This window comes from Hibiscus syriacus, unplaced genomic scaffold (genome assembly GCF_006381635.1).
Source record: "Hibiscus syriacus cultivar Baekdansim isolate YM2019G1 unplaced genomic scaffold, ASM638163v2 tig00016725_pilon, whole genome shotgun sequence".
Classification (NCBI taxonomy): Eukaryota; Viridiplantae; Streptophyta; class Magnoliopsida; order Malvales; family Malvaceae; genus Hibiscus; species Hibiscus syriacus.
This window is the reverse complement of record NW_024062391.1, coordinates 1,392,396-1,417,211: the sequence shown is the minus strand read 5'-3', so window position 1 is coordinate 1,417,211 and position 24,816 is coordinate 1,392,396. Positions and strand designations below refer to the sequence as shown.

General features: G+C 31.7%; 1 protein-coding gene across 1 annotated transcript; it reads right to left on the bottom strand.

The window, feature by feature from the left end:
• Window positions 1-714: 714 nt before the first annotated feature.
• On the bottom strand, window positions 715-1,980 carry LOC120208614 (zinc finger protein ZAT4-like). Its single transcript, XM_039207844.1, has 2 exons — window positions 1,643-1,980; window positions 715-1,387 (listed from the first exon to the last, which is right to left on the bottom strand). Exons 1-2 carry the CDS (start codon window positions 1,941-1,943, stop codon window positions 927-929), a joined length of 762 nt encoding a protein of 253 aa, XP_039063775.1. The 5' UTR covers window positions 1,944-1,980; the 3' UTR covers window positions 715-926.
• Window positions 1,981-24,816: the final 22,836 nt, after the last annotated feature.

Genomic DNA, 24,816 nt, shown 5'->3' with positions numbered 1-24,816 from the left:
CATCTTCTTAACCCTATAAATCACCTCCAAATTTGTTCATTCCTCTCCCCTAAACAAAATGCAATTCTACCTTCTAACTACCTTGGAACTTATATTATAAAACTAATCAATGTGACTCCTGTTTTTTCTTACATCTCTGCTCTTCAGTCAGTAGGATACTTTGCTTTTACCCACACTCGTTATTCTCAGTAAATACAAACACAGGATTTCGCTTTTCTTTTTTCCTATTTCAAGTTTCGTTCTTTTATAACACCAAAATGTAACGCCAAGAATCGTTATAAAACAAAAGATAGTTGATTGACTAAAATGGAATAAAAGTGGTAATTGGGTACTAAACATGTAATTTAGCCATGCTTTTATAGTAAATTAGATTCAAGTTCAATGTCATCTCTGTACCAAATGTACTGGTTTAGCAGATTTGTAGGTAAAACATGAAACGGTTTCAGACAGGAAACAGAGGGGAAAGAAGAAAAAGCAGACACCAAAATGAAATGCTGTTAAAACATGGAAACATAAAAGGCAGAGAAACTCTTAATGATCTTCAGTAGCACCTTTTTTAGGCTCAAAAACAAAGAAACAAACAAATTTCTTGTGTTTTTTTAAGAACCTTCTTCTTTTGAGAATGACTTTACTTGCATTGGGGAAAAAGAAAACAAAACTGGGTTTTGAAAAAGCTAGAACCCATCAACGATAATGCTTGTTACTGCAGTGAATCCAACAGTGACCAAGAAATGAACAAAAGCATGTCTAAAAATCTTGTCTTCCCTGGGAATTGTAATCAATGATCAAGTTCCTTACGAACACAACTTTAAAGACAACCCAGAGGAAAGAATTACAGTTAGAATAGAGTAGAAGAAACGGTCTTAACAAAGCCTAAACTTTACCTTTGGATTTGGATCAATTAAACATTGCTGTAAAGCCGTGGGTCACTTGATGCGGTTGGCAAATTCGGCATCAGACACCGCGGAAAGTTCGATTTGGCTAGCGTCATCTTCGTCCGTCGGAGCAGGAAGATTAAGATCTATGAAACTGTCTTTTAACTTTCTGGAAATTTTGACAAGGGTTGTTGCCGCTTGACCATTTATTACATGAGATCTTTTGTGTCCACCAAGAGCTTGTCCAGATGAGAAGACTCTGAAACAAACAGGACATTCGTGGATTTTCTTGTCTGTAATTGATCTACTAGTAGTGCCCATATTTTCAGTTTCCAATACTGTTTCATGAGTTGCCGGCGAGTAAGGTTTCGTTTTTTTGTGACTCGCTCTGTGTCCACCCAGTGCTTGGTACGATTTAAAAACTTTATTGCACTTTTCGCACCTGTACTTGCCTCGACTTGTTCTAATAACCTTGCTTGATTTGAAGTGCTCTTGTGATTCATATGTTTCTTCTTCTTCATCATCATCATCATCGTGATGTACTACTTTGCTTTTCCATTTATCCCTTGAAAGCATCATGAGACAGAAAGCGATGTCTTCAGTTGTTGTGTCGGAGATCGAACTCACCGATTCTGGCTCAGCCCAGGATTCGGTCCTACTCGGAAGGTTAACTTTAACCTTCTTTCTTTCTTCTTGTTGATTTCCTAGTATTCTCCGAGTCTGTTTAGATCGTCTCCGAGTTGGGTTCTTAGAAGACTCGGTCTCACTTTCTCTGTCTTGAAGAACAACGGAGCCAGCAGCATGGACAAACACAGGATCTACCAACCGAACACTTCTCTTGGGATTCTCTCGAACCCCGTAAGACTGACCTTTTTCCTCTTCCGATGAAGACGAATAAGAAGCCGAAGCCGAGGCCGACTCGGACTCATGGATGAGTTGATTCGTTGGTTCATGGTCTGCAAGTTTGGGAGGAAGAGGAAGATTGAACATGTGAGACCTCATATGACCACCCAAAGCTCTTCCATTTGCAAAGCTTTTGAAACATAACCTGCACTTATGTTTGTCCATTGCCGGAGTTCAAACACAGTTGCCGGAGAGTTTTAAGAGAGGGAGTGAAAAACTAAAAAAAGAGAGTAGGTGACAAGCATTCCTCCACCAACAGATATATACTATGATACAGAAACTATCTTCTTTTAAAAAGAAAAAAAAAATATATATATATATAGGGGGATTTACTTTTCTCCTAAAACATATCAATAAATAAATAAATAAATAAATAAACAAACGTATGTATGAAGGACATGTAACATTCGAGACTTTGCCCGTTTCCTCTACTTATCCCTAAGCTGCCCTTTCTTACCAAATGGGTCGTTATTACATGCTGAAAATAGAATGAAATTACTGGGTCCTTCTTTAATTTTGCAAAACCGATAGGATCATCTAATGGAGGTTACCCCAATAAACCAGTGCACAGGTCAGGAAAACTGCTTGGTTCATGTTACAATCACTTGCCTGTTACACATCCACAGGGACTATATTTTAACTTTCTTGTCCACGTGTCAGTGCAAAGAATAATATCAACTTGGAGCGGTTACACTTAAACTCTCTAAAGGATTAAATTTATTTCATTATTTTAAAAATTTTAATTTAATATATCAAGGGAACAAGAAAATGAAAGAAAATTTACATATTCAATATCTTGTAAGAAATACATACCAAATTTTAGATCATATTTTTTAAACTTTAAATCCGTCACTTATATTTACTACGATTTCTAGACCCCCAATATCAAGAAAAATCAAAATATTGATCAAGATTGTCCAAATAGAATCAATTCTCGGAATTATTTGTAGTTCCGGCAATAATTTTATTGGTGTTTTAGAGCAATTAAAATCCAGAGTATGAGTCAAAATGTGAATTTTGAGGATGTGTTTGTTTTTGCTTGGTAGTTTTAGCATGGGGGAGGACCGGCTACTGCCGGTTTTGGTATTTAGACTGTAAAGCAAGAAAAATAATAATAGAAAAAGGCCATGAAAATAGTTTCCTTTAAAATTGAATCTTCGAATTTAAAGTTAAAAAGGTGTGATGGGTGGAAACCAACTTCCAATCCCACGGAGGAAGGAGTTTTCTATGGGAATTGGAGGAGAATAAATGCCGTTTTCTAGGGTTCGGTAGACCCGGCCTAACTCCTTTGTATCTATTCATTTAGTTTTTTATTTACTCATGTTTTGATCATTACAGTATTAAATATTAAATGGAAGGATGATGAGGTAACTACGTGTGTTGATGTAGAATGTTTATATTGATATGAAACTTACGTGTCATCCACGTCATTTTCATGTTTGTTTCTTTTATATTTGAACTTCTTCTTCCAAGATTGAAAGTTTTATAATTTCATCTGTGTCACGTTAATCTTGTATAGTTTTATAATTTCATTTGTGTCACGTCAATCTTGCATTTATCATTCTCTGACGTCTTCTTTGACTACTCAATATATAAAAGATTTTGTCTCATACCACTATATCATGTTAAAGCTAACTTGAATCACTTTAAAATTCATAAAACTCAATCCTCAATTCAAAAATCATGAAACATCAAATTAGTTTGATCTATAATATTCATAATTCGGTCATCATGGAATCAAGATATATAACTCACTTCCTCCTTCTTCACCTCCTCACCGTTGAGATTTAAAAGAATATACATCATCATTGAAAAATCAAATAAAGTTCACTTTAGGGTTTTCACAAAAAATGAATAAAATTTTTGGTTCATTTCATAATTTTTTAAAGAAATTTTTTTAAATATAATATTGTTAAATATTTAACAATGAAGTAACTAACATAAGAATAAATAAAAATTTAACAAGTAAATTGTAAATTTTTAAATTGTAGTTACTAAAAGAAAAAGAAAATTAACTGATAAAAAATAATAATTTATCCTTCTATATTTTTTAAGAAAGAAATTATTTCTAAAATTGACCCACAGTTTTAAAGACCCATATTTCCAAAAAAATTTGGTCTATCTCATAATTTTTTTAAATATCTAGATATAATGTTGTTAAATATTTGATGATAGAGTGATCAAAATAAAATAAAAATTATATTATTTTTTTTTAAATTTTAATGACTAAGCATAAAAAAAAACTAAGTGATAAGATTTTATATACCGTTCTTTTTTTCTCTAAGGAAGAAATTATTTCTAAGGTTGACACACAATTGTAAAGACCCATATTTACTTATTATTATATTTGGCGCCCTTTCTAGACTGTGGGGATAACAAATATATAATTAACATTTAGTATTTCATAAGTATTGTCCGTCTAGCTCAGTTGGTAGAGTGCAAGGTTCTTAACCTTGTGGTCGTGGGATCGAGTCACACGATGGGCAATTCATAATCTTGACTGCCGAAGGTATTCTACGAAAGCTGCTCCCAACCTGGCGTTGGGGGCAGCCTACTATCTTTCTTACCTCCTCCTCATCTTATTACATATGGGAATAGGGTCAGCTAATTTTAATATTTCATGAAAAATACAAAAATAATACATGTAATATTTAAAAATAAATATATTTTTAATTAAATTCATAGATTAAATTGATATTTTAAGAATGCTTTTGGTAATGAAAAAATTATTTTTTGCCCCATAAGTTATACTTAATATTTAAAAATTAATTTAAAATTATGATTAAAAAATAGTTTTCAATCTAATTTCAAAAACTTAAATTTATAACTTTTTCTGTGGAAAATCAATTTTACTATAAAATTATATTTTTGTTTAATTATTTAATTTTAATTGGTTTCTAGATCAATATACAAACATCTATAATTGTTTAGTAATTATTTTTTTATTAATTTTCAAATTAATTGTTAGATATAAATTGATTACACTTCAAAGATTATTGACTTTAAGTATATATATTATTTTTTGGGAACAAAAAGTATATATATTATTTTATTATCAAAATAAATATCTAAATTATTATTTTATAATAATTTTAAGAATATGATTTTTTAATAAAATGTATCATATAAACAAATATTATTAATGAGTTATCATAAAATAAATTTTATATTTTATCATAATTTAAGTTGATATATTTCAAACATTGTAATATTAATAGGTGTAAATATAATTTAAATATTATATTCTCAATTTATAATATAATACCTAAAATTAATATTTTATATTTTCAAAGTCATTTTTTAAACAATTGAATTTTAAATTGCATTTTTTTAAAAACTTTTTTATATTACTTTCTAAAACAATTTTTAAAAGTAGTATTAAACTGACACCTACTAGCGTCTTAAATAATTATATAAATTTTACTTTTTATTATCAATATATTTAATAATATTTTATATAATAATAAATTTAACCTTTAATAATTATATTCTTTATCAGTTTGACTTGTTATTTTAGTTGAATTTGACAACAATTTTATTTAAAAAAGAGTTAATTTTTTTTCTTAACATGAATATAGATCAAAATAAAATAAATTGACTCTTTTATAAGACTAAGAACCTTATTTAGTTATTTTTGAATAAATTTAAGAATTTTATTTAATTAAAATAAAGAATAATTTGATAAAATAAAATATAAAAAATTAAATTTGTGGTATAAAACTTGAGACATATTAAAATGATAACTGTACAGTATGGATCAAAGTGCACATATACGAAGTAGAGCTGGCGGACCGAATCAGTAGAATATGTCGAGTGCTAAGATGAACAATATAATAATATTTTTCAATATTAATATAGTTTTCTATATAATATATAAATAAATAAAAATTTAAAATAAATATTATTAATAAAATAAATAATTAATAAAAGTTTTCTATAGAATATTGTCGTAATCATATTGGGTGAAATGATCGAACGGCAGGATAAATCCCCTTTTCCAAATAAAAAAGGGTAAACTACAAGTTTAATATCTTAAATATCACCTTTATTTTATATTGGTCACCTAACTATTATATCTTTTAAAATTATACTTAACTGTACGTTTCGATTTCATTTTGATTAGTCGCCTACTAAAAAAGGCTTAATTAGAAAATAAGTGTCCAAACTATTTCATTTTTCCCAAATATGTACCTAATTTTTTTTTATTCATTCAGGTGTCTAACGTTACAAACGTTACCATTTTAACTGCCCAAGCCGTAACACCTGTTAAAATATTCCATTAAGTGACACATGCCACATTCTGATAATTTTGAAAAGTTTATTTTTTTTAAAAATATATTATATTTATAAAAAACCCTATTTTCATAAAATTACAAAAAGGCCACAAATCCCAAAAAATCCAAAAACCCTAACCCTAACCTTCATTGTCGACCACGGTCACCATTGTCGATGTCTCCCTTATCATCTCCCTTATCATCTCCCTTATCGGTCATTGTCTCCTTTGCTGTCATACACATCGTTGGATCGTTGGGTTGTCACACCCCAAAATTAATTTAAAGTTAATTAATTAATATTTAAGAATAAAACTATATGTTTTTAAAAATTCTAGGTTAATTTCAAAAGTTTAGGAAGTTCAGGCACTAGTCTTGTAATTTTTCCATAATCTCATGACAGCAAAAATATAAAAATGGAAATAAGGGGTTGGATAGGCTTGAACCTATGACTTAGGGCTACCGACAGACCTAGGTCACTATTTGAGTTTAAAATAATAAATATACATTTTATAATTTGGTTTTGGGTGAGAACCCAAAAACCAAACCAGAGACCCCCAATCGGGAAACCCATATAAACCCCCATCGTTCATAGCCCCTCTGGTCGACGATGTCGTGCACCGCCGTCGCCATCAACCTCAGCAGCAACCCGCGACCTCGGGCCAACTCTTGGATTGTCTGAAACAACTGCCAATTGCTGTAGAAAACTCATAAAACTCTGATGTAAAACCACTCGATGCCTCAATTTTTCCCCGATTCTGGCTGATCCGGCTACCGTCTCGCCTCACCACCGTCACCACCGTGTTCCCTGGCTTGTTCAGTGCAAAACCCGACCAGTGGGTCACGTTAACGTCGTCAGTTTCATCCGTCCCCGTCGGTGAGCTTTTCGAACCCATTTTTGTTTACTTAATTGATTTATTGGTTGATTGTTGGGTTTAATTTTGGTTGAAAATGATGTGTTGATGCACCAGAGTAATCGATCGACCGACCTGCCCCTTGCCGCTGTCTCACGCGCCGCTATACACCATCAAAGTGTTGCTTCCCCTGGCCTGGAAACCTTTTAGAATCAGTCTAGTCGGTCTAGATTGGTTCAAACCAGCCAACCCGGTCTGAACCGAGTCAAAACGACCCGACCCTTTGACTTTGACTTTGACAAAAAAATTAAATTTTATGAAAAGTCATATTTTATGTTTTCAAAGTCCTGAATCTAAATCCGAAGTTCATTTTGCTAAATTCAAACCATAAAGCCTTCATATTGACCCGTAAACTCGAACGTGCATATGTAAATTAAGTATTTATTCCAGTGCATCTAATTTTACTGAAGGGTCAATGACTAATTAATGTTATCGAATATTTAAGGTACTCGTGGATTTCTTGACCGTTCACTTTCTCGAACAGATTCCTCTCGATCTACTCATCCACGAGAGCCCATGAATACTCGCATAGTTTTGTGACCTTGTTAAATATTAAATTTAGATTATTATTCCGATTATAACCATGTTCTGTAATAACTTAGGTTCTCGTTCAGTCGAAGAGCGTAATGAAGCTGGTGCTCGATAGATATCTCGGACTGATACTTTTTGCGAGGTGTGTTCCTTGTGTGCCATATACTTGTTTTAAATATATGTTTGAAATACCATGTGCACATGATTGTTTTATTTGATTTGAAATGTGTCTATTTGTTTGACTTGATTCTGTATGATTTATCTAATTTCTTACTTACTAAAGTAAACTTGATTGTCTGATTCTTGTTCTCTGGTTACAGTTTTTAATGATAAATAAATATGTCTGAACTCTGATTTCCTGCTACCACCGATTACTGTCTAAAAACTATTTTTCTATGGGGTACTTTGGGATATAGTATTAAGCCTCTGCAGGTTCAGGTCATCCAAACTGGTAATTCCTTATATAGGTTCAGACCGATCAAACTGGTAATTCCTTATGGACCTAAGGTGACTCTTGGGTAGACTTCTGGGCGTAATGGGCCTAGCGGTAAGACCTTATGTACCCTAAAGTACTCCCTTAGGGTGACACCTCTACTATGTGCATTGGGTAAGTCCTTATGGGCCTGAGGGCACTCCCCTCGGGTGAGCACCTATGCTTCGGCTAGGGTAAGACCTTATGAACCCAAGGTGTTCTTTTAGGTTGGTACCTACGACCTTTGGGCCTAGGGTAAGTTCTTATGGATACAGTTCTGGAGAATTGCATATGGTGTTCGGTTAGAGGGCGGCTAAAAACACTATTGACGTTTTCACAATTTGGAACTGAACTGATTTTGGAAGCTTTACTGACGTTTCATGACTTTATTGATGATCAGGTTTTGAAATCTAAATTGTATGCTTTATTTTTGCACTGTTGGAACACACTGAGCTCCCTAGCTCACTCCCTCAAATTTCTCTCTTTTATATACTTTTTGATAGTCGAGACCCGTACTTGTCACTTTGAGGATCAACACATATGTACTGTACCTTTTGTTGTAATGTTTTTATCTTCCGATTTCCCTCTATTTGGGTGACTTGTGCATATATTTTGAAAATGTTGGAATATTTTATTTTACTTAGTACTTATGACGACTTTTAATTACCAGAATTGAACTTTAATATTATCAACTATATTTTTAAAGGATGTTTATTCGAAATATGATTTTAATTTATTGAAAAATGTTTTGGAAAATTTTACTGTAATTAATAATAATTCATTTCATCTATCAATTGTAATTAAAAGTTTATTTTAATATTTTTTTATATTTTAAAACAATTAATTTTAAAAGTCAATAAATTTTTCAAAAATATATAAAATTTATAATTTTTTTAAATTATAAAATATTTCTTATCATCATTATCATCATCATTTTGAAAAAGAAATATTAGTTATAAAACTTTTATAAAATTATATATATTTTAAATTACTTACCCTTAAAGTTTTCCTATACTAGATTATATGTATTGTGTAATTTCATGCAAAAATCAAAATTTGTTGAGTTATAAAATAATTTGCAAAAGAAAATTTAATGATTTTAATGCAGAAAGTTTTTTGTACACACAAAAAATAAATAAATAAATTTGACGTTTTTACACAAAAATAGAACCCGTCCCAGTAAGTTTGTGCCACGCCTTTCAACACGTGACGTCACATAAGCGTAAGTCGCGATGCATGGCCCGCGCCTTACTGCAAGGGTGCTAGATCCATAATATTTTATCTAAAAATAAAAAAATAGTAATTTTAAATACGCCATTACTCTATCAAAATCCAAAGAAATTAAGATTTACATTATTTAGTATTAGAAAACTTGGATTATGATCATATTGTTGAAATTATTTGAGAAAACTTGGATATGGACTCCTTGGAGACTGTAGTAGGAGGAGGAATATTCAAAGATATTGACTTACGGAAAGCTAATAGTTTTCAAAGGTAATCTTCATAAGCGTATCGGTATTAAATATAAATATATTTTTAAATGCTATGAATATATATATATATATAATAAATAAATAATTGCGTATAGAGATGCCTTCTTTGCTAGTGTTAGATTGATAAAAAAAAGAAGACACAAGTGTAAACTAGTGTAATTCGGCGAGTCATATATAATATGTACGGGAGGGAGGAAGAGAACCAAACTCGTGTGTTTTTGTTTTAAGGCTTTCCAATTTGGTTACCATAGGAGTTTGGCACGTGAAACGATGAGTTGGAGCACTCAAATCCCTCATTGATTTTAAAGCAAGTAAAAGCTGTTTTCTATCATCACATGTAACCATTAAGAATGCTGATTAGTACAAAAAATTAATGATATTATTTAGCTGTAATTAGTTCATGAATTATGTTTCACTTGTCGGTGGGAAACATATTGTAATCACTCACAAGCCATGAATTTTGTAACAAACAGCTTCTCTAATTATCGTTCATCGCGCATTTTGTCGTCGGTTTAGGGACTCATTACTATTTTCTTCAAAATAAACAATCAATTCGTAACAGCAATATAAAATATCATTCCCATTTATCGGTTTCACTCGTGACTTTAATATTACCAAAAATTGGGCTTTAATTATAACACTTCACTGCTGGATTCGTTCAGAGTTTCATGTTACGCGACCATAATATTGCAATAGTTTATTGTACCATTTTATAATAATGGAAACAATTGACCGTGAAATTAATTAATTATTAGGGTAGACATGTTACATTACACATCTCCCCAATGTATTTTTTTTAATAACTCATATTATTTTCCAATCAATTAGTCACACTACATTATATATCTCTTCGATGTAATTTTTTTTAGCAAACAACGTTAGAATTCAATTAATTAATTGATTAATTCAGATTAAATACTTTTGAGGTATACTATGGGGACTATCCTATGAATCCAATTGTTCTATTCACAACAGCAAGATTTGAACTCTTAACTTTGCTTAAGTGATCTAATACTATATTCCATTCGACTATCAAATTTTGGTTATCTCTTAGATGTAATTAATTTACGGTGTGTTATCTTCCACGGGTTGCATGTAAATTAATAATCGATGGTTGTAAAGACTAATTAACAACAATTAAAGCAAAAAAAATTCTATATGCATTTGATATTGCTAGTTGTAGTTGATGAAGGTGACAAAAATCCCGAAGTCAAACAAGTAGTGGTGGGGCACTTTTCGTAGGAAGATTCGACTTGAAGAAGACAAGGTGGAGACTATTTAAAAAAAAAATTAATTGCATTAATCTGTCCGAAAAGATAGAAAACAATGCTATAAAGAACCGTTGACTACTCCTTCCCTCTTTAATATGATTCTAACTTCTATTTAGTCATGTAGCCCAAGAAAAGGAGATTCTAAGTTCTATTGACTATGCATTAAAAGGAGATTCTAAGTTCTATTGGCTATGCATTCCTCAATTCCTCTCTCCCCCTTCCCGGCAAAAAAAATATATTTTAATGAAGCCTTGGTTTAATATTAAGGTTAAAATGTTGAAATCCTTGATATTTCAGATTTGAATTTGATCTTGTATAAATTTACATATATAAATTTTTGTCTCATTTTGTATGAACGGATTTTTCGGTATGAAATTATGCTCAGATTTTTTTGATTTATCAGGATGTATTTCATTCCAGTTTTCAATTCGGCTACATTACAATATTTATTTTTGATTGTGTATCGATACATATTCTTTTTTAACTTTTTGATTATGTATTGATTATATTTGTCTTTTTAGTTATATTTTTATTTCCATCTTTGTAGTCTGCATAAAGTAAATCGGTATTGCAGTCAAGACCCATTTTGCAAAGATATTCCCGCCTGGCAAGGAAAGATATTTGGCGGCCCACCTATTAATTTATAAGATTTTCAGAGTATAATTACAATTATAAACAATTCAATAGATACCTAAGTTCTTCTGGCTAATTTATACAAATACTATGGTAAATGAGCTTAGTTTGGGTCAGAAATGGGGATATGAAGCTTAATTTGGGATTAGATTGAATGTTAAATTTAATTTTAAGACTAAATTGAATTTTAGGGTCAAAATTGAATTTAGTTCAGGGACCAATTTGAAATTTAAATAATCCAGGCTTTAAAACTAATATTTGAGTTATTGATTAATTTTTAAGTGAAAAGAATTTTGTTTTCATTTATGATTAACATTGATTAAAATCATAAGTTGGATGATAAAAGATGGCCCAACATCTGAAGCCCAATGATGGCTAATGTCAAATATTTTAAATGGATCGAAATAGTCAAATAGTCCAATACATTATCAAACCCAAATAAATCTCAAAATCATACGAATTTAGTGTTAGATTTTTTGTTTTTAAAAGCAAAATTCGACCAATAATCCAAGTGGATTATTTATTTGGCCTAATATGCAAATCCGAATTTTATTTTGAAAAATACAACATTTGTTACGGTGCAGGGTAAACTCGTCACACTCACATGACAAGTTTATTCAATTATTATTTTTTAATGGACTCAGATTTGTAAGGCATGTGGGGCCTAATTGTTTAATATATTTCTTGGAACTCATCATGCCTATATAGAGAGTTTTGTTAATATATATATATACATATACTTTTTGTAATTTAAAATAATATAAAAATAGTTATATTAAAAAAATCATGGGGCTCGTCATGCCAACATGGAGAGTTTTATTAAATATATATTTCAATTTAAAATAAAATAATTATATATTTAAAAAAATGAAATTTAAAAAATTAACTTTTAAGTGAATGTAAGGCAACAGGCAGATTCCAACGACCATAGACGGCCAAGCCATGAAACTCGTGATGCTCACATGGCGAGTTCCACATCCTCGCCATTTATGTCTGTGGGAATTGGGATTATAAATAATGTTTAGTGGTTTAGGGTTTGTATTGTGATTTATTGAGACAAAATTGTGCTTTTTGACAATTTTACAACAAAATGTCTATCCAAGAACAAATGCTATGTCTTGATCATGTCCATATTTCATTATTTGAAAGGATTCTAGTTAGATTTATTTCTTATATGTTTTAAATTTCAAATTATGATATTAAAGTTGTTGTTTTGAAAATTTTATTATTTTTTAAAATTTTAAATTTTAGGAAGAAGAATCATACATTTTTCATTGAGGAATGAAAATTGCACTACCACATAAGCATATTGTTAGTTATCTACAAAAATCTGGTTTGTATCGTATCATATTTCTTCGTGATTTTCAGGTGGTGCCTAAACTAATTTCGGCGTTGATTGAACGTTGGTGATTTGAAACTTATACGTTTCATTTTCCGAGTAGTGAAGCTACAATTACTTTGAAAGATGTGGATTACCAACTTAATGTTTCAATAGATGGTGTGATGTGGGTGAAACAAAACAATTACAACCGAGACACGATTTACAATGAATTATTGGTAAAGGTGCCACTGCCAGATTTTACAAATGGGTTTCAGATTTGGATGACGTGGTTGGAGAGTGAGTTTCAAGTTGATGACCGTTCTACCGAGGAAGAGGTCATGTATGCAGCTCAAGCATATCTTCTCCAATTGATTGGAGGGATATTGTTACCAGATAAATCCAAGAATTTGATGCATAGTCAATATCTTCCGCTAATGATAAATTTTGGTAAGTGCCGTCAATACAAATGAGGTTATGTGATTTTGGAATATTTATACCGTGAACTTTGCAAGGCTACAATCGTATAAAAGGGTTAAAGAACGGATGTAGTAGGTTGTATAGTCTTATTACAATTGTGGGCATGATACGACTTTCCATTTTTACACCAATTATAACATCTCTCGTTGAGTTTCATCTTGCTACAAGGTAATTTCTTAAATTTATATTTGAGTAAATTTATATTATAAATTAATATGTTTTTAAATTTTAAATAAATAATTTAGTTGTTAATTTGTATTTATTATGTTGTTTAGATGGAGACATAAGATTGTCGATATAAAGTTTTCGGGTGCAACAAAAATTGATGTACAAATAAGGATCGATATCGCCAGTAGACATGTGATAAATATTTTAGGTTTTTCTTCGTATAAATTTTAAATTAGGAGATTATATTTTTAATTATACTAATTTAGTCTTTTTACAGTTTAATTAGATTCTATATTATGAGTCAGAGATCCAACATATATACCATCATTCTTTGTTGAAGGAGTGGAGACGTGGTGTGCTATAATGTTGTTGCTTCATTTTGGCTCCCATCAATCCATTCCAACACAAATATTTGACATGGGTGAATTACACATAATTGATATGCGTAGGAAGCAAAAAGAAAATTAGTCGAGGAAGCATGTTGCATACATACAACAATGGAATAAGAGACATTTATATATGCCTATTCATTTTGAACTTATACCAGATGATCTTGATTTCTCTATATCTCCCTACCTCCAAAATTATGAAGCAAATAGGAAACCATATTTTTATCAATGCATGGAGATATGGCCAAATGAGAAGAAATAAAGTCAAAATATTCTAAGAAATCATCATCAATATCAACATTTTCATCTTTTGCTTCTACTGCCGATTATTTTGCATTCAAGTAAGTTAGGGTGTATATCCTCCATATCTTGTTTCAGTGGAGAGTCGGCCTATAACGCCCTAGAAATTTATTTAAGGACTAAACCGATAATTTTTGTAATATGTTGAGGACTAGTGAAGTGGTTTTCATTAATGATACAATTAAATATGGGTATTGGTTAAATGAGTTAATGTTAAAAATTGATCCAGTGGAAGAATAAGGAATAAATTATGTAAAAGGAATTACACAACTCTAAAGTGGAAACAAAGAAAGAGTTAGACTCATTATGAAATAATATTTTCAAAGGAATTATGGATACTAGAACAAGCAAAAGAATGTCAACTGTTAATTTTTTTTGGAAAACTCAATTGTCAATCGAAGCCATTAGATTTGAGATGTTATGCCTATTTTTTAGGGAAATAAAAAATGGTTATATTATGGATTTGAAAGAGGAAAAGATGAACAAAAAAGGTGTTCATCATCATCTTCTTCTTCTCCCAGACATCACTTTAGCTAAAGTAAGTTTTTTTTTAATCTTTTTCCTTATTTTTCTCTTAAAAGAATGGGATTTTAAGGTAGCCCATGAGATACAAAAATGTTCTGTATATAATTTCCTTTAAGATGGGTATAATATATTGCTAGTTTAAGGAGTGTGATTAAAACTATAGAATACCCCATATGAGTTTTGTGTGAGAAACTAAGGATTTTTTGTGAGAAACCTTCAAATGGAGTGATAGTACTAGTACAAATACAATTAGTATAATTATTTCATGTTGACATTAATTATTGAGCATATATGCACTTGTGAGGCCAAGAATGCATATATATAAGTATAGTTGGGTAAATATTTATTGATGAGAAAATTATTATTTGTGCATGTGAGGAATAATTTCCAAAGTTACTCAAAAAGACTCGGAGGTCTGAAATTCTCGTAGCAAGAAGAAAGTTAATAATTGAGCCTCCTTGTAGCTCAAGTAGGTATTTTGGTATGCTAAGTAAAGGTGAATGCGATTATAATTGTTTTAACTTAATTCATGATCCATGGAGAATTGTGGTAAGTCTCATGAAAACTATCATATTTACGGGTGAATGTATAGAAATATGGAAATTTGTTGCATGAATGAAATACCCAAGTGGCCTAGATAGTGGTATTAAAGTACAATGGCATGCGTAGGGGCGAGCAACTGCATCCTTGGACCTTTGGGTTCTTTCACATTGTGGAGCAATTCTGTTAGAGTATGCCCGAAGACCAATCATATGATGATTGTAATAATACATTTATTTACCGATTTTATTGAATAAAGACATTGCCAATATTATTTTCAGTTATATGTCTATGTTTAACATAAACTGAAAGATAATAAAGTCCATATAATAACATTATTAAAAGATCTATAGTTAAGTATTATTATGGGCATGAACAATAATAATACGCTTAAGGCTAACATGTTGTCATTGACATAGAGATGTCAGAATTGATACATGATTATATTGTTAGAGAACAATGTATTGGATTGACCCATCATGAGCATGTCTTGGATTATTATGTAACGGTCATAACATTGCTCATGGTGATGACTATATGTATAATCCTTCGACTTGAGATCAATGTCATCCCAACATATATTGTTGTATGTTTTGATACAGTTAAACATGCTCCATAACTGGTTGCACTATAAAGGTTGTTATTGAATATATCTCGATATATGTAGTGGGGTGTATATGGTTAAGATAGGATTTGTCCTTCCTATATAATAGGAAATATATCACAGGCCACTTGGTTTAGTGAAACTAGAAATGCATGACCATGCTCGAATAAGTTGATATGTGATATCATAAATTATTCGTTAATTATAGTTTACTCTAGATATTAAGAAACAATAGATGAGCTATACAAGTGTGACCATTCTAAGACTTGTGCCTATTCAAGATATAAAGGACAAAAGGATGTAATACATCAAAGAGTTAATCACGAAGATGATATGCAGAATCATAATTTCTTGTAACTTAGGTGACAATGATATATTGCTAGATGTCACTCATAGTATGTAATATTAGAATTGTTATAATAATTACTACTAACGTTACAAGAACATACATGGTCACACCCTAGGATTGAAATGAGCAAAGATGTACAATTTGTTGTATGTTACTATAATATATCTAGAGTTAAGATATGTATATTTGATATAATATAATTTTAATTATCCCGAATATAGTAAATAAGCATTAAAAGAATGTAATTTAGATTACAACTCTTTTAATTGATATATAATTCAGAATAATTAAATAAGTTTTTAAATAAACATTAAAGATTGTAATTCAGATTATAAGACTTTAATGTATATTTAATTTGAATTAATTAAATAATATTATATTTATTAATTCGAAATAACCTAAGATGTTAGGGTAATTTATATATTTAAATGAGCTAAGGTCTAGCAGTCGTTTTACTTCAGTCATTTTTCTCAAAACTGATTTTGGGAAAACAAAATTTTGCTCTCAATCGAGTGACTAAGTAGAGGCCGAGACGTGTTATCGTGGAGGCTTACGATTCGAACCGTTCGTGATCACCACTTTTCGTTGTTGTCTTTGCTGTTTTTAAAGGAACCATTGTAAGTATTTGCATCCTTTCCTCCCTATTTTGGTTTTACGTACTTGGATCGGTTGCGAGACCGTTGAGTTTTGTTTTTGCTACGCCATAGGGTGCATTGACGGTCCCAACAAATTCCACATTGGTGTTAACCCTATGGTGCGATTGACACTTAGGTGTGTTTGGACCTACGAGTTCGTTCATCCTTGCTTGGTGAGTGTCAAATTGGTGTTGTGTTTGGTATTATATGTTGACCATATTAGTCTGCGTCACCTAGCTAGACCTCTTATTAGGATTACTTTGGGTGGATCATTAATGAATTCTAATGTTTAAGTGGTTACCATACTGTATCGCTTGGTTATTATTGTATTTTGATTTCTTATTGTCTCACTAAGATGATTTCTTAGTGTGTGATGTTTCCATAGATTGATACTTCGAAAGAATCATAGCTAGCCAAGTGTTTCATCACCGAGAAAAGGCCATCGCAAGCAATCACTCTAAAAGATTTACTTTTTGTATTTTGATATTTTAGTAGTGGCATGTAATGGTGAATTATAGGTACTCGGTATAGTTGGTTCTTTTAAAAGTTGTAAGGGTTCTTAAGAGCCTTATTTTAATGATACATAGGTTAAGTAGAACCATTATGAGAATGCTTAGTTTACCTTACAATGTTTTTAATGAACATATTACGTGTTAAGTTTACCGATGTAAGTATATGTTAAGTTTCACTACTAGAATTAAGTGTTAATTTTACCAGTGTAAGAATATGTTAAGTTCCAGTACTGGAATTAAGTGTTAATTTTACCGGTGTAAGTCTATGTTAAGTTTTACTCCTAGAATTAGTTGTTAATTTTACTAGTTTAAGTTTATGTTAAGTTTCACTCCTAGAATTAGTTGTTAATTTCACCGATGTAAGTCCATGTTAAGTTTCACCCATAGAATTAGTTGTTATTTTCACCGATGTAAGTCTATGTTAAATTCCACTTATAGTACTAAGAGTTAATTTTATCGGTGTAAGTCTATGTTAAGTTCACTATTGGAATTAAGTGTTTATTTTATCGATGTAATTTTATGTTAAGTTTTAGTGCTGGAATTCAACGTTAATTTCACCGGTATAAGTTTATGTTAGTTTCCACTACTAGAATCAAGTGTTAATTTTACTAGTATAATTCTATGTTAAGTTTCATTGCTGGAATTAAGTGCTAATTTTACTGTGTAAGTTTGTCATAAGTTCACTATTGGAATTATGTGTTAGATTTCATTGGTGTAAGTTTGTGATAAGTTCACTGCCGGAATTATGTGTTACTTTCACTTGACTAAATATGTATTATGGAATATGATATGAAATAATATAAAAAATGTGTATGTTATGAGTTGTTGAATAGTAAGTTATTTGAGGATATATATATCATTTTTATGTATGATGTGGAATCTCTTACTTGGTTATATGTCAGAATTAGGTAAGGGGTGTGACATTTAGTTGTATGAAAGCTACATGTTTAGTCGGTTCTAAGACTAAATTGAGTCTAGTATGCATCTCAAATATACATGCCACTATGATATCTCAAATGTGGACTATTGCTTGTGAGCCTTGATGCAACCTCTTAATGTTATTAATGTTACATTTCTCAATTTAGATGTATGATAATGATGAGTCACAGCAAGGGACAAACCAAATGGGTCATAGTGAGGCCCAAAGTGGGAGTAATGAGATGTCGAACAACCCATTCCTCAACCATGATTCGTTGAATGCACCAATTCCTCTCAGGACACCTGCGCAAGACCAATGAGTGTTCTTTCAAACCTTGGATTCTATCTTAAAACAATTTAACCCTAAGATGGTTGGGTCTACTTCCCGATAATCTATTGCTATTGAACTCAAGAGCCTTGGAGTAGTGAACATCAAGGGGGATAATAATGAGGACCCGATGGTTACTGACTATTGATTGAATGACACCAAAAAGCTATTAGATGGGTTGCATAGAAACTAGATGGGTGATATCCTTGCTTAAAGAACATGCTTAAATTTGGTGGACCAATGTTACCATGCACGTAGCTCCGAAAAATGTGACATGGGATTTTTTCTTGGAGGAGTTGAAGAACAAGTACATTAGAGACTTATTTATCTGAGAAATGAAACAAGAGTTCTCAAACCTCAAGCAAGGGAGTAAGACGATCTACGAATATGAATGTGAGTTTAACCACCTTATTTGGCTTGCTTCAAAACTGATTTTGACAAAAAAAGCTTGTTGTGTTTGGTTTATTAAGGGTTTGAGGCCAAGAACCAAGAACATACTTGTGGATATGAATTTTAATGTATTCTAAGAAGTAATTAACCTAGCTAAAGCCATGGAGAGAGTTATAAAGGATCGTTAGAATTTTAGAAAAAGAAGTTCTGGATCATTTTCGACTCAATCGTATGAGAGGTAAGGATCATTGGATGCAAGGAAGGTCGATGATGACTAAATAAACCAAATCAATGTTACAAATGGGTGGATCCAAGTACACTGGATCTAATAACTCTAATTTTGGAGCATGTTTTCGACATGGCCATATATAGAATTTTGCTCAAAATTGTCCTATACCAAGGGGGATCAATCTACTAAGAAAGATTTACAACTGTATCTTTGAGGGGTCATAGACCTGAGAAGAAATCTCCCACTATGGTAAGGAGTATTCAACGAGGCATATCTAAGGTTGCTTATATTATAGAGTTCAAGACTCAAGCCAAAGTTTACAACATCTGCTGTATTAAAGATTGTGATGATCTAGAGATCATTATATGTACCTTCGAGTTATTCAAACACCATGTATTCACTTTAGTAGATCTAGGATCTACACACTCTTATATTTGTGAATACTTCACCCATGAGAGAGTGATATCCTTAGAGCCGACCTTCAGTGTCATCATAGCGACTAATCCATTAGGATAGAGTGCTAGAGTGATTTGAGTATGCAAACAATGATCGTTAAGAATATAAAGGATTGAGTTTCACACAAATCTTATGGATTTTTCTTTTTAGATGTTTCAAATCTTATTAGAGGGCCCAATGATCAAGAGGTGATTATGGTATGAGAATGATTAAATTGCTTGTCGAATGTGATATTAATAGTTAAGGCTTGAAAAATGTTTTGGTAAGGGTTCGAGGCTTATTTAGCGCATGTTGTGGATGTTCAAATGTTGGGAATATATTTGGAAAGTATTCCTGTAATACCCCAAATATCAGGTTAGAGACTTTATTGAAAAGATTTAAAATGTGAGGATTTATTTGATTAAATGATAAAAGATGAGAAATTATTTGGAATAGTGGTTTAGATAAATTGTAACAAATAATGATTAAAAGGGAATTTTGGTCAATTGAAATAAAAAGAATTTAAAAATCAAATTTTAATAGGGATTTAAGAGGGGAAAGTTAAAAAGAAAAAGGTTAAGTTATTTCTATTATTGTTCCTCCCGTGACTTTGTGCCTCCTCCATAGCCAAGGTAAATCTCATCTAATTAGTTTTTCCTTTCGATTTTGGTTTGTTATTACAACCTTAATTGATATGTAATCTTAAGGAAGGGTTAAATAAGTTTAAAACTAGGAGATGGATGAGTTATTAGAGATTAGATAAAATGGGTTTTTGAAGGATATGTTGGAATATGAGTTTTTACTGATGTTTATTAGTATATTTGACTTGTCAAAGAAGTAAATAAGAGATTAGAAGCTTTCGATATGAGTAAAAACATATTAGAAAAACTGGTGTGATTCTTAGATTGAATTGTACTTGGGAGATTTTAGATGTTTTAAGAAGCTAAATGAAGGAAAGTTAGTAAAGATAAGTAAAGAAGAGTTTTATAGTATTGTTGGAGGTAAAAGTAAGAGATTAAAGGGGAAAATTTAGTAAAAATCGGGATGAAAAATGGTAAATATGGGTTTAAAAGGGGTAGAAATGTGACAAACAATATTGATACCGATGCAAGTGGTATCGATACCGATTGGGTATCGATACTAAAAGGTAAAGTATCGATACCATGGATAACAGAATGCCAAATGGTATCGATACCGAAAAGGGGTATCGATACTGTAGTGTAGTAGTATCGATACTGAGAGAAAGGTATCGGTACCATAGTATAGACGTATCGATACCATGGTAGGGGTATCGATACTATTGAGCCTGGAACTATAAGATAGATTGAAATTGTTATAGAAATTAAAGTAATGGTACTCTTAAGTATTATTAAAGTATAAACGTTAGGGAATATACTAATATTTAATATGATATATGTCTTTAATGGATGCTTGTGTAGATCACAACCAAGCTCCTGAATCTAGCAAGAAAAAGGGGAAAGATAAAGTTGCTGATTAGCCAAACATCTCCATATCTTATTAGCGGGGATTATTAGGTGAGTACATATATGGTAATTATATTGATTGAGGGAGAATTCAAAATAAGTTCTTCTCAAATGTTTAAATTAATGTATGTTTTACTTTATATGATATATGTTTATAATGTGTGTGGAATTGACACTATGAATAATCTCTAGGGTATTGTTTAAAGTAAAAGATTAATAGCCTAACTGTGCATTTGACAAAAAGGTGTCAATTATGACAGTTATATGAAATGTTAAATACCTTTGAGTAAAAGATTAATAGCCTAGCTGTGCATTTGACAAAAATATGTCAATTATGCCAGTTAGATTAAAGGTTAAATATATTTTAGTAAAATATTAATAGCCTAGCTGTCCATTTGACATAAAGGTGTCAATTATGCCAGTTAGATGAAAGGTTAAATACCCTTGAGTAAAAGACTAATAGCCTAGCTATGCATTTGACAGAAAGGTGTAAATTATGCCAGTTAGATGAAAGGTTAAATACCTTTGAGTAAAAGATTAATAGACTAGATGTGCATTTTAGAGAAAAGTGTTAATTATGCTAGTTAGATGAAAGGTTAAATACATTTGAGTAAAAGATTAATAGCTTAGTTGTGCATTGTCAATCATGCAAGTTAGATGAAAGGCTAAATGCCTTTGGGTAAAAGACTAAAGGATTTATTGTGCATTTTGATATAAATGGCGCATTAACGGTATGAAAGGATGCCATATATAAAATGTACAACAATGCATAATTGGTATCAATGGATGAAATAAATGAAAATGTAAACAGTGCATAAGTGGTATGAATGGATGTCACAAATGAAAATACAAAATGGTGTATTAACAATATGTAAGGTGCCGCTCATGATTATTATGAAAGATAAATGACCAATTGACACTTTGGTGCAATTTATGTATATTACTTTCTCATTTGACATACATAGGAAAAATAAAGAATAATTGGGAAAAATACACAGAAGGATAGGTATATTGGGCCTACTAAGAATAATTCTGATAATTGTATAAAAGAAATATGGTTTAACTGAGAAGGATTTATCTGGTCCTTATAGAGTATCCGATTTAATTCGTCATCAAATAGTCAGAAGATACTTATGTATAAATTGTAGTTTCTTTACAATATATATCTCACTAAGTAAATACTTAACGTGTGTTGATTTTACGCATAGGGAACAATTAAAGGTTTTTCGAGTAAGGAGTGCAGAAGTAATAACTTTCATTAATTAAAGGTTGACTCGTTAGTAACATTGGGACAATCTTATTCATTTTAAAAACTTAACAGGCATGTAATTGAACATAAGTAAATATTTTGTAATGTATTTAAAGTGATAGTTTTAGTATTATGATTCTATGAATGTTATGCTTTTGTGGTTGTTAAAATTGAAACAAATTTTTTACGGGTTTTCAAATGACAAAATGTTTTAAAAAGTGATGTGACATATGTATCTCGTGTATGGAAAGGTATATAGGAGATGAGTGTTATATTTATTGGTATTAGAGCTATAGGTTTAGCTGATTATTGGCCGAAACTGAGTTAATTTGAAATGAGAAAAAGGGATTATATGCCACTATGATAGTCAAGGTTACTGATATGGTTACATTAGAGTGTAATTGATGACACTCCTTACTAACTGTAATGTTATTACTATGCATGTTTTAATAGATACCTCAAACTCGCGTAGAGCGGGGGAACAAGAGATGAGAGAAGCGACTGGTAGCGAAAGTTATGAGGCTAATAGTGAGTAGCCGATCCCATCTAAAAATGCTAGTGCGCCTGTACATCAAGGGATGCTGGTACCAGAGTTTGGAGTTTTTATGCAAGCTCTCGACGTTATATTGACCCATTTTCAACCTCCTCCACCTCCCCCTGCTCCTCTAACACCGAGAATGTTGATCCCAAAAGAGTTGAAGAGCTTGGGAGCTCCAGAGTTGCTGGGAGAAGAGGATGAATGTCCTATGGAGGCCGACTTATAGCTAAATGATGTTATAATAATGCTTGAAAGTCTTCACTGTTTGGATCTGGAAAAGTTGGGTGGAGCTATATCTTTACTTAGAGGATCAACTCGAGTATGGTGGTCAAATACTACAATGTATGCACCACCGAAGTAAGTGACTTGGCAATTCTTCCTGGAAGAATTCAAGAACAAGTATGTGGGTGAGCAGTACTTGAATACAAGGTTGAGTATAATAAGTTGAGACATTTTGCTACTGAGGTGGTTCCCATTGACAAGGTCAGACGTGATTGGTTTATAGAGGGGTTGAGGCCAAAGTTGAAAGAAATGATGTTGGCTTTGAGTTTTCCTAACTTGCAAGAAGTTATTAACCGAGCAAAAGCTATCGAGATATCTCAAGCGGAGATATTAGAAGCAGAACAGATTTTGCAGACGGGGAAAAGGGTTGGAACGCCTTTAACTCCCCATTATGTTAAGAGAGTCAAGGGCTCAAGTTCTAGATATACGGACAGAGAGGGTTCTACTGTAGCTTCACAGAAAACAAAACAGTCCCAGTCAGTTGCTGCTAGCTCGAGTAGAGTAGTTGGAGAAAGAAATATATGTCAGACATATGGTAGAGCGCACCAGAGAGTATGCAGACTTCTCAGTTGAGCTTGCTTCCAATGTGGTGATACTGGTCACTTTTCCCAAAACTATCCAAAGAAATATGGGGACCATTCGGTGCAATCTGAAAGATCTGTGGCAGCCTCTATTAGAAGTAGAGGAAGGGGAAGATCAAGGGGACAAGCTGAATCCATGCAGTGACAAGAGACTCGGGAGTTGCCAGAATCTATAAGATTAAGACCAATGAGGATCAAGATGACCCAGAGATCATAACATGTACTTTTCATCTTTTTGATGAGCCTGTATTTGTATTAGTTGACCCTGGTTCTACACACTCATACATTAGTACAAAGTTGGTTAGAGCTAGAGGAATTCCTTTAGAACCAATCTTTAGTGAATTGATAACGGTAAATCCTATGGGTCATAGTGCGAGAGTAGAGAGGGTGTGTAGAAAGTGTCCAATAAAATCCAAGGGATTTTATTCTACCAAACTTAATGGAATTACCAATTGATGAGTTAAGACCATATTGAGAATTTATAGATGTCTTCTCAGATAAATTCTTGGGGTATTTCCAGATCGAGAGGTGGAATTCAAAGCTGGTGGTTATTAAGGTATTGAACATATTTCTATGATTTAGTATCAAATGATTTAAGTGAGTCAAGAGAATTGGGGGCTCAATTATAAGAGATAATTGATCAAAGTTTTATCAGCCCGAGTATTTCATCTTGGGAAGTATTTGTATTATTAGTGAAAAGATAGATAAATCTATGTGGTTTGCACAGATTTTGACAGTTAAATAAGACTCTTCGAGAAAAGAACTTGTATGCTAAATTATCCAAATGTGAAATTCTGGTTAGTAGAGATAGTTTCCTTTAGTCAGGTTGTTTTAGAATACGATATAAGAATAGATCCTAAGAAAAAATCATGCTGTAGTAATTGTAAACTCCCAAAGAATGATCCTGAAATTTGAATTTCTTTGAGGGCTTGCTGGTTACTATTGAAGTTTATTACAAAACTTTTCGACGTTAGCTTTACTGCTAACCAAGTTTTTAAATAAAGATATGTCTTTTGTAGAATAGAAAAGGGTAAAGAGAGTTTTGAAATGCTAAAGAGGATTGTAATAGAGACACCAATGTTTATACAGCTTGAGTTGGGTAAGGATTATGTGGTTTTTACTATTGCATATCCCAACGGCTTAGGAAGCGTGCTTAAGTAAAACGATTGCCTCGATATAATGAAAGACTCACAAGAGGA